The following is an 11,877-nucleotide window of genomic DNA, read 5'->3' on the forward strand; positions in this document are numbered from 1 at the left end:
CTCTTGATGGGGCATACATTGCGGGCCGCCCAGTCGAATGAAGAATGTATTTAAACACCACGAGCCGATGCTGCAGTTTTCTAGTAATTTAATTTAATTATTGTAAACAGTCTAAATGAGTTCTACTATTTCAAGTCTGAAGAAGCTGCAAATGTTAACACCATTCGCAAAGTAAAATTAAAAACTTTGTCTCCAAGCTATTAATTAATGTCTCTTTTCTAACTATTCACTACACTCTGGTCTACCATGGGTAAATCTAAATGATATACCTATGGCAGACCGAGAGTTGTAATTGATGAATCAAATGTAAACATCAAGCAGTGGCTTACAAGCAATGCTTAGTTCCGGTTCGAAGAGCGTTGTAATTAGTGTAATTGCTTGAATATGTTTCATTCGCAGAACAATATATACAAAGGTGAATTGCGTAGGTAATTATTTCACAATTGTGTGAAACTTTACACTGTCATGAGTGCACTGGTCATGTGGTCACTTTGTTGGAACTATGTCAAACTACTTATACTTATACGCATATAATATATATGACATAAATAGCATTGTGGAGTTATCAGAGAGAGAGAGAGAGAGAGAGTGTCTGCCAAGGACGCCCACTGCAAGGCCTCCCGAAAGATCGGCACGATGACCAGTCTTGCGCTGACAGCATTCCTCCTCAACTAATTTGTCATACCATCTAGTGGAGAGCCTAGAAGAAAAAAATATTAAATATTATTGTAATTTTTAAATAGCCCCGTTTTAGTGGGCTCTCTTAAACCCCTAGTTTATTATATGAAAAGCACTTTAATTATTCAATAAATTTTTCACGTGTCTTTTATTTTCGCTCTCATCTTCCAGTCTTCACATATCGTTCATTCACTCTTCTAACACATACTTTAACATTAACATTCATTCTAAATTTTATTCTTTGCATCGCCTTTCATCCTCTCCTCAATTAACACAGTCTAGGTCTATCCGTTGCAATGTATCATAGGCTATTCTTTTTCATTAACGCATAAGTTATTTATTTGTATTGCAGATATATGTAATTATATATACATATATCACAGTTTTTAGTTTTATGTTTTTCTTGATTTCAATATTCTTATTTACTTTTTCTTATGTTATTACCTTATTCTGTTACATTTAATACTTATTATGTTTTTATTCATGTTTAGATTGCGAGTGGATTTACTTTGGACATACCTAGGCAAAGATTTTGACAGCTGTCATACTAAAGTCCTATTGTGTTGAAATAAATAAAGTGGTGCAAACTTAAGTGATTTGAAATAGATTTGGGTAAAGCGACGTTCATTCAATACATAGTTTTCCTATATGATGATAACAGCGCATCATTAGGATAATGACCTTAATTTTGCACATTTTTATAAGAGACTGTTCATAAAATAAATAACAAAAACTATGCTAGTTATTTGCCACTGCGTCCATCGACGGCAATGTTGATATTCAAACGGGATATCTACTTGAATAGCAGGTTTTTACACACACGGTCCGCCTGTGACTACAAGTTATATGCACGCAATATTGTATTTTATCTTTTCTTTCTAGAATTCTCCTGTTCTTCATTGTTCATTTTGACGATAATTTCATCACATGACCTGTCCATCACGGTCATGTTGAGGGGTTACTATCTTTCCTTATAACTTTTTTTTATTTTCATCATATGTCAGTTTTTGAGCTACATAACTGCCAATTAATTTTTTTTCTTTTTTTTAACCTCTGCTAATTTATTTTTTCTCCAAGAAGTGAACTGACGATCTCTCAGTTTAACGCTTGTTATTTATCTTTCTAATTAAATATTAAGAATTCTGATCAGCAGTGAACACCATTCGAAATTGAAACTTCAGTTTCGATTCAGCCCATATGATTTGGCTCAATGATACCATTTGACTCAATGGTTTCGTTCTTTTTATCTATTTATATTACAGGTTTATGATTTGATTCATAACTGGTTCATTTCACCGAGACGCAAAAGAGATTTACGATCATTTAGGAAGTCTTTATTGTTTAGTAAAGGATGAATAAATGGTTTCGAAAACAATGTACCTTTTTTAATGATATTTTAAACCTTTGTTATACATACCCTTAACCAACTGTTATCTAATTTATGAATATTTTGTTAAATTGTGCACAGTTTAAATATTCCAAAATACATGTATAAAATAAAAATACTCCGCATACGCACTATATTCATTATTATTATTATTTTAACCGTTAGTTAGTCAATAGGATACATTAGAAGTGGCTTGCATCAAGTGTCTTTCGACGACCTTAAAGGAGTCATTTATTCATCCCATGTAGATAGTGGTCTTACGCTGCGTTTAGCGGTCAGTGGTCTTCACTCCAGGAACATTAGGCCCCAGCAGCCATCAGTTTTGCGCGCTATGAGCCTTGCCCACTTGCACTTCAATTTGCCAATCTATTGGGCTATGTCGAATAGTTTCGTCTAACTCCGGATTTTCTCATTCCTCATTAAATATCTAAGAGAAATCCCGAGCACCGCCCTCTCAATGGTTTGTTTATTTATGCACACATAAATAATGACAAAAGAAACGAATAAAATAAAAACACTGCAAAGGCACTATGTATTGTTATTACATTGTAGTTGGATCTGAAAAATGTTATAGTCATCATTCGTACGGAGTTCAATATTCCAAAAAAGTTTAGTGAAGTTTCGAAATTTATAATAGGAACCGGAGCGATTTAAACAATACAACCAAACCATTGTTTATTGTAAATTAACAGAATATTCGCGAAACTATTGATTTATTCAAATCTTATAATTGTATTATACAGCCTAAACAATCTACAGTCGTAAAGAAAGCAACCAATAAAACCAAGTAATAATTAAATACACATATAAATATACAGGGTGATTGGTTATAGGTAATAAGCTTGTAAGGAAGAAGAGTATGAAAATAAGAAAATTCAGTGAATAAATTATTATTGTAACTGTTATCCCCGTTTACTCAGGACAGGGGAAGTACGAGAGGACTCCAGTACCGGTGGCCATAAGAAAAAGGTAATAAGCTTTCCAGAGATAAATGTACAGCACATTTGTCAGCAAAAAGCTTCGAAACTTTACCTCCTATTTGCAATCAACAAATAAAAAACTGATCACCTGCAATAAGTTACATTATTTATTATTTCTGTCAAAATGTGATAAACCAATACCTTCTGTCAGTACAAAATCTATAGGGACAGATAAAAGTGAACAATAATTAATTTGAATATTTAGGAATATGAATTTTATAACAGTTTTTACGCATTATGTTACCAATTATTTCTTAAATATCAATCGGCCGCAAATGTCATTATAAATCTATTTAAAGTTCATTATTTCCAACCTATAAAAACCTATGCAGTAACAATTTCGTATTCACTGTTGGATATATTTAACTTATCGGGCAGTCTCATAATCAACTGTATTTTAAAATAAAAATTGAATCGCTCGTATGTTCTAGAATATCTAATTGATTAATTTCCCCAAGGCTAAATGTCGTTGTCATAGTAATATGATAGCAAACACAAATTGTTATGTCGTTCTCAGAAATACGTCGCCTATATTACTTTAAAGGCAGCAAATATAGAATAATGCTCTACGTTTAAATTTTTACCCGCCTTGCAATATTAAAACTTTATTTGATGAGTTCGTGCTGATGTCTAAGTTTTCTTTTGTTTAATTAAGATGTTCATAAATGATATGCAGACCGTATAAATTTCCAATTACAATTTCAGACTACACAACAACCACAAACATGAAACTGAAAGAAGTTTAATGTAGTTAAATAATGCGTATCGCTTTAAACTTTTTAATTTCAGCTATTAAATTACCCATTAATATTAAATACGACCAGAGATCGATGGAGAGAGCTATGCAAAAATAAAGATATCCGCTTACGAACCAAAGGCACCGACGTCAGTTCATATCAAATACTGTTTCTTTTATTTCGTTCTAAAACCTGCAACGACTAAAATATTAGTAGACGAAAAAAGGACGCTCGTAAAAATGTCTACAACAATTAAACATTCATGCCGTGGCTATATTCGAATGTTGATGCGCGCTGTTAGCCGTTCTGGCTTTTACAGCTTCATCGGACTCCGCGAGTTAATAAACTAAAAAAAATCTACGTCCGATGCTTCACTTGACGTATTGTATTAGCTAATGCCATCTTACATGTTCTTTACTTTGTATCGGATTTACACAACTGCCCAAGTGGTATTTGCAGTTATCGCGGGTTCTTGGCACGGTGCACGGCACGCCTAGTCTAGGACGTCTGTTAAGTTACAGAATTTCTAGGGCTCCTGGAAGCTTTGACTCGGGTCTAAATACCATTAATTCATTGGACTGGGAGGCCGTCAAGCTCTAATATCACTTCGGTGGACACTCCATGGAGTGATTAGGGTCAACGGCACCAGTTTTTATTTATAGATAGTATTCTATTATCGTTCTAAATAAGAGTGTATCTGCAGTGACCTTTTTAGAGAATATAAATTTACATCCAGGAGTTATTATAACATCAATAATGCTCATATTATATCATTTCGCACTTTTACGTTTCCAATATTGTTTGTAGTTAAGGCTATAGCTCATATAAGCTAACTTATTTTACATAAACTAAGCTTAATGATGCTTTCACTAATAAAGATGCAAGTGGTTAGATTTTCGTTGTCAAAGTAAGCAACTAACATCAGCTTGCTTGGACTAATGCTCTAGACATCAGAATTTCGATTCCGAAGATACGTAGATTTAGCAAAACAGAATTAGCAGAAAATCTGAACAAAATCGTGTTTGATCTCAATTATTGACACGCATAATTGTTTGCATACGCGTAATATTTCATGGTTTTGTTCTAAATTAGGTGCACCGCCAATAATATGTTTGTTCTCTGTAACTAGATCAAAATTCTCACGCGAGCGCTGTAAGTGTGAATTTTTAAAGATATTACCTTTGTCCAATGTTAGCATTTTTATAAACAACGATATTCCATTCAAAATGTAATATTTTCATGATAAAGGATCTTTTTAATTTTACAACTGGCTTTTTAAATGTCATACATCTAATTCGATAGTGATGTAGTTAAAAATCGATTTATTATTCACGTAACAAGTATGCAATGTTTTGCTAAACACGCGTTACACTTAAAGCTGATCGATACATAAGCACAGTTCGGAAAACGGCAATTATATTTATATAGTAATTTTTCTACATCAAAAGTTTTATAACATTAAAAATATGTTAACAATTTACAAAGCGGACGAAAATATTTCCTGTAACTGTAATTATAATATGAAGATGTAATCATACAATTTTGTCGCATCATATTTATGACATTATTTTTTTTATTAATCTATTGGTTCACACTATTACTCACGCACATTTACAGCGACTACATGAGAAGAAAAGAACTTATCATAAAAATGCTAGGAGAGCCCAATTTGTTAGAAACATGAATCAGATTAGGCTGCCGTATATTGGTATCCTCGAATTAATGCTAGGAAGGGTCCAAACGCGCTCTAATCTTAGAAGAATATACACAAACTGATAATTTTTGGTGGTCAGTCCTATTATATCCTTAACACAATACTAGAGCAATTTGCTCCCAAGCTACCACCAAAAAATCTTTCATATTTCAATACGGTTTTTTTTGTTTTTGCTTGATGAACACGATGACTCTAATAATGATATGCTTTTAGACATTGTCAATGTATAATTTTTCTCCATTTCCTATAAACATAATAATTTTATAACAACTAAAATAACTTCGATCGGCTATAATATCCTATTCACTAAAAAAATTACATTATTATTTCGTAGAAAGTCCCTATTTTGAGGAGATATTTTCAGATTCACGAAAGTTAATATGATAAAGCGATGGAGGTGCTACGCCTTATTTTCTTTAATTAGTCTTTAGTATAAAAAGATATACGAAATTTGTGCACTTAACCTAATTTAAGTAAATCAATAAGAAATGTCTTCACAGGAGAGCATGGGGCGACCACACGGCGTCGCTATCGCGGTCGGTCTTGAGCCTCGGATTTTAACCTAGTCTACCTCTTCCCTATATGTTCCGCCTTTGCAATTATCATCTGCTGCCGGGACTGATTAGGACTATCAAGTTTCTGTTATCCTTGGGGACTTCAGCCTAGGACTTCCTCGGTATGAGTATGGGAGTCTCTTCGGAAGGTGTGGCATATCCAAATACATTTCCGACATTTGATCTACTAACCGGTCCAACTTAACCTAACATAAATTTACGTCAAGAAATAATTTTATTTAATAAAGTACAGACAGAGTCCTAACTGAACCGAATAACGAAAACGTGTAAGTTTATTAAAGACGCGTTCGTCATCCATGCAAGATAAAATATATCTAATATCGCCTGGAAACTTACAGTAATCTAGAAATGCATAATCATCATAGTATAAATGTTTATATTTATATATATAATTACTCTTGTGAGTAACAACTCACAGGAGTAATTAAATACTATGCTGTTATTTTTATTCTTTGGGTACCTTAAAGATTATTTCTTGTAATAAATATACGAGTAATTAAGGACACTTAAAATCGTATATACTAATAAACTCAATATAAAGAATAAAATTTCATAATTCAAGGTCTATAACAGTATGTATCTGTTATGTGACGGTGCATAGTTTGTGTAGAATAATATATCAATTGAAGCATCAAGCATGTAATGTTACCGCCGAAAATAAACCGGATAAGTATATATAATATCTATTATAAAATTGTGATGATTTATGTACCGATACCTCCATATTATATTATATTTTTATTTGAACAATAATTGCTTACTTTCAATGAGCAGTTGTCACATCCATTTCTGTACGCTTCAAAAAATTTGCTTACATTTTTCCTGAAAGACAAAGACGTGAATAAAAAGTTGTTATTCAACATTAAAATATACTCATTTAAATGTATTTAAAGTGTTTGACGTTAAAGTAAACATATTACAATTTACTTGCGTAAGTAACTAATTAAAATATAAATAGTTCATCTGTCGCTAATACCCGAAAAGTAAAAAAGTAAATTTAAAAATATCAAGAGCTCAAATTGAACACATATGTGTTTATATATATATACACACACACATACATATTTATTTATATATGTGTGTATGTCCATCGGAGTTACATCACATAATTCCTGTCCCTCATTTCTTCCATCGGACAAGAAGACTCACATCATCCATGCACGGTTGAAATCCTTTGGTTAGTAGTGCAGAATGTTTTTTTATAATTTGCATACTTTTAAACGGTTTAAATGATGTAGTAACAAATGTCAATATATCGATTTTATAGATATTACAAGTAGTACTAACAACTCCAAAGGTTTTTTTTTTTTTAATATAACCACTTTTAAATCTAACTGTGATATGGACAAAATATTCTTTATACGAATGTTCAAATTTTGTACAATCACAGATGAAAAAGTGTACTGCAATGTAATTTGATTCTCCCTTGAAAATTTTTATGAAAGAGTAATAATTAACAAGAAGTCCAGAATTGTATTATAATTGTAACTGATTTTATTAAAAAAATATATGCAGGTGTTCTTCGGAAAGTGGTAATCATATTAAAATATCGGAGCGTAGAAATTTGGTTCATCATCCTTCGTTAATGAGTCTATTATCGCAAATGGAATATTTGAGTGACAAAATAAGGTATAAAATTGTTTTTTTTTAGTGTAGAGAACCTAGCATATTATTTTTAATATTTTGTCGTATTTATGCGAATTTCTTAAAATATAACCGTAAGAGTTGTAGCCGTTAAACAAAGCTATTTAAATCAACAGCAACATAGTCTATATCTTTTATAATTTGGCTGTAACATTTCATAAATTGATAACAGATGTTTTTAAAATAAATAGATTGTTTTATTTCTTGACTTATTTTGAAACGTATGTATAATCTGTAGCGAATTTACGACAGCTCTTTGTTTTCGTTATACATTCCTTTTTTACTTAGGTTTAAGTGTTTCTTTTAAAGAAAGTAGCCAAAAATTAGGCCCATCCAAAATATTAGGCCATGAGAAAGATAATGGACAATCTACCATGTTCAGTATGTAAATTTGGAATAAAACACTTAGAGTAAAACATACTATTAAAAAGATATATTTGCTTCAAAATTCGTAGAGCCTTCGATTGATAAAATTTTATTACGACATGAGCATTTAGTACTTGCACTTGTTTGACGTGATAGTTGTTTATCGCGGCACGGAATTCTATATAAAGGTGTGAGCAAGCAGTTCGGACGCTATTTGTTAATACGGCACGCGTCCAGTGCGTCGCTCCGTCGAACCGCATTTTCAAATAATACATAACAAAATGGCTTCAAGGGATCCTGCGTCTGACCAACTTATTAACTACAGCAAGAGCGTGAAGGTAAGTAACTATTTATTATACTGAGTTATTCTAAAGCAATAGGCTAATAACTAGATTGTTCTTTTAAAGCCCGAGAAGCATGCTTTCAAAGCACTTTCTTTATTATGATTACTTTGTACTTTGTACGACGTTTACGGTAAACAAAATATATTTTGCTGCGCAGCTTTTCATTGGCATCTTGTAATTAAAGATCGTTTTTACAAAGAATAATCAGAAATATTGTTTTTGATCACTTTTATTTCTCTACCTGTAATATATTTTAGTGATTTTGTGCATTAAATAAATGTTTTAAATTATCATTGCTGATTAAGTTTAGGAATTAATATTTCAAGTTAAATAAACCAATTAAATTTTGTCTTGTCTATTGTACTCTATCTTCAACTATTATTTGAAAATTTTATATAATGTTCCATTTAAATAGAAAATTCTGCTATGCGCATTGCGAACCCACAGCAAAATACAATATCTCTAATTTTAAAATAAAAGTTATAAAATTTGACTCTTTAAAATTAACATGAAAACATGATACCTGTTAGAAATTTTAGACAATGACTGGCATAATCATCAGTTTTAATATTTTTATAATGTTAATCATTGTTTAATTTTCATTATGCTATTACTATGCTATTAAATAATAATTTTGATTTAACTTTATTTCCAGGATTCGCCTGGCTACATAACAACAAAGTCAGGTGCTCCAGTTGGAATTAAAACAGCCATACAAACAGTGGGCAAGAATGGCCCTGCTCTTCTGCAAGATGTCAACTTTTTGGATGAAATTTCATCATTTGACAGGGAGCGTATTCCTGAGCGTGTAGTACATGCAAAAGGAGCTGGCGCCTTTGGATATTTTGAAGTCACTCATGACATCACTAAATACTCTGCTGCAAAAGTTTTTGAGACAATTGGCAAGAAAACTCCTATTGCAGTCAGATTCTCCACAGTTGGTGGAGAAAGTGGCTCTGCTGACACTGTCCGTGACCCAAGAGGATTTGCTGTTAAGTTCTACACTGATGATGGCAACTGGGATCTTGTGGGCAACAACACACCTATCTTCTTTATCAGAGATCCCACTCTATTCCCAAGTTTCATTCACACACAAAAAAGGAACCCAGCTACCCACCTAAAGGACCCTGACATGTTTTGGGACTTCTTGACCTTAAGGCCTGAAACAACTCATCAAGTACTTTACTTGTTTGGTGATCGTGGTATTCCTGATGGCTACAGGCATATGAATGGTTATGGATCCCACACCTTCAAGTTAGTTAATGCCCAAGGAGTACCACATTGGGTCAAATTCCATTACAAAACTAATCAGGGCATAAAGAATCTGCCTGTTGACAAAGCAGCCGAACTGGCTTCTTCTGATCCTGACTATGCTATCAGAGATTTGTACAATGCGATTGGTAATGGTGATTTCCCCAGCTGGACCTTGTACATTCAGGTTATGACCATGGCACAAGCTGAAAATTGCAAATTCAATCCATTTGATTTGACTAAGATTTGGCCCCACTCTGACTACCCCTTGATACCAGTAGGTAAATTGGTTCTTGACAGAAATCCAAAGAATTACTTTGCTGAAGTAGAGCAGATTGCTTTCAGCCCCTCCAACTTAGTGCCTGGCATTGAGCCATCTCCTGACAAGATGTTGCAAGGACGTTTGTTTGCATACAGTGACACTCATCGCCACCGTTTGGGAGCCAACTTCTTACAAATACCTGTGAATTGTCCATACAGGGTATCCGTTTCTAATTACCAAAGAGACGGTCCTCAGGCTATGCAAAATCAAGAAAGCTGCCCTAATTACTTCCCTAATTCATTCTCGGGACCGCAGGAGTGCCCACGTGCACAGCGTCTTCAGCCAAGATACAATGTCTCTGGTGATGTGGATAGATATGACAGTGGACAAACAGAGGATAATTTCAGCCAGGCAACAATGCTTTATAAGCAAGTATTTGACGATGCTGCCAAGGAACGTCTTGTTGCAAATATTGTTGGTAATCTAAAGGACGCTGCAGCTTTCCTTCAAGAACGGGCAGTCAAGATATTCACACAGGTCCATCCAGACTTAGGAAGCAAGGTGGCTGCAGGTTTGGCTCCATATAAGAAGTATCATGCTAACCTGTAAATATAACCTTTGGGACTGATTAGGGTGCTATTGTATTCTAGCTGACAGGTTGAATATGGTTTACTCATGCTGTGAATATATAGTACATTGCAATTCATTTGTTATCTATAATATACTTTTGTTATCATACACTGAATCATTAAAATATATTTTCATTTATTGTTGTTTAATTTTATGCTTATGTGCAAAATGAACTGACATTTAAGGAAAGTTTTTACTTACTACTTCCATAGGAATGGTGTGAGAAATTCATTTTTTATAGTTGAATATATTAATAACATTTTCCATTAAACAAACCAGAATAAATTATTTCACTTAATTAATCTGTTTCTTAAATCATGACATTGTATTATTAAGTAAAATTTGTTTTGCAATTTTAGTACTAGAAATTTGCTTTAGGGGTTATACAAGGCTAAAGGCATAAGACTAAATAGGTTTGTCTCAACTAGTTCTGGGGCATTCAGATGAAAGTCCTTGCAGGAACAGCACATTTGGAGCAGTTTTTATCTGTCGCCAGAAAACTTTAAACTTTACTGTTAAGTTATTGGGTTAAATTATACTCATTATTTTTACAAAGTAATGTAATGAAAATCATTGAAATGTAGGGACAATTTTCAAATGTTATTAAGAATTATTTAAAAAAAAACTGCGTATTGTGATCATACACTTACAACAATCAATTGTTCCAATTATAATGATGATGGCTTGATTGTTTGTTCAATAATTAAAATTTAGATATTATTAATCAACGAAGTAAGATATTAGGAAGGAATTTTAATCATTAATGCCACGCCTAAGAGGACATTGCCTTTGAGAATGATAAGATAGAAGGTAAGCTAACAGTAATCAAAAATTTTATTGATAAATATACTCTACATAGTTGTTTTGCATACTTGACACATATGACCTCATTATGTAATCGAAGCATTTCTTTTTTATAACCCACACAATAAACTTGTATAATCTTACAAGTTTGTTTTAGCAAACTATTTGTTAAAGGGGTAAAGTAAGTTCTTCGATTTTATATTAATTACTTTTGAGTTTTTCATGTTACGAAATTACGCATGAACAGTTATTCTTGCGCAATTAGTGATAATTGTCTGTAATACAAGGTTACAAAGTAATTAATTTAATTTCTTGATTTTACTGCCATCTATTGATTGTTAGATAAAAAAGTTTATGACATGAGCTAATAATAGTTACCTTTATTATTACAAAGTCTTTACTGTTTTACTATTAAATTACTAGATGGCTCTATTGCTAATTATATTTTATATGGTAGAGTTATTAGGCCTAAGCGAAAAAAAACATGTAATAATGCTTAATTTGA

The 11,877-nt window shown here is 32.6% G+C and overlaps 1 protein-coding gene across 1 annotated transcript; it reads left to right on the forward strand.

Moving 5' to 3' along the window:
* Nucleotides 1-8,253: 8,253 nt before the first annotated feature.
* On the forward strand, nt 8,254-10,706 carry Cat (Catalase). Its single transcript, XM_068776804.1, has 2 exons — nt 8,254-8,419; nt 9,081-10,706. The coding sequence occupies exons 1-2, from the start codon at nt 8,363-8,365 to the stop codon at nt 10,545-10,547; spliced, it is 1,524 nt and encodes a 507-aa protein (XP_068632905.1). The 5' UTR covers nt 8,254-8,362; the 3' UTR covers nt 10,548-10,706.
* The last annotated feature ends 1,171 nt before the right edge of the window (nt 10,707-11,877 follow it).

This window comes from Battus philenor, unplaced genomic scaffold (assembly GCF_028537555.1).
Source record: "Battus philenor isolate CCGP_79_NKW_IND1 unplaced genomic scaffold, ilBatPhil1.0.hap1 SCAF_1, whole genome shotgun sequence".
Taxonomy (NCBI): Eukaryota; Metazoa; Arthropoda; class Insecta; order Lepidoptera; family Papilionidae; genus Battus; species Battus philenor.

Bases quoted from the DNA above. Each gene is read 5' to 3' on its own strand.
- Cat (XM_068776804.1), top strand. From the start codon at position 8,363: ATGGCTTCAAGGGATCCTGCGTCTGACCAACTTATTAACTACAGCAAG. The intron at 8,420-9,080 runs GTAAGTAACTAT...CTTTATTTCCAG, and splicing joins ACTACAGCAAGAGCGTGAAG to GATTCGCCTGGCTACATAAC.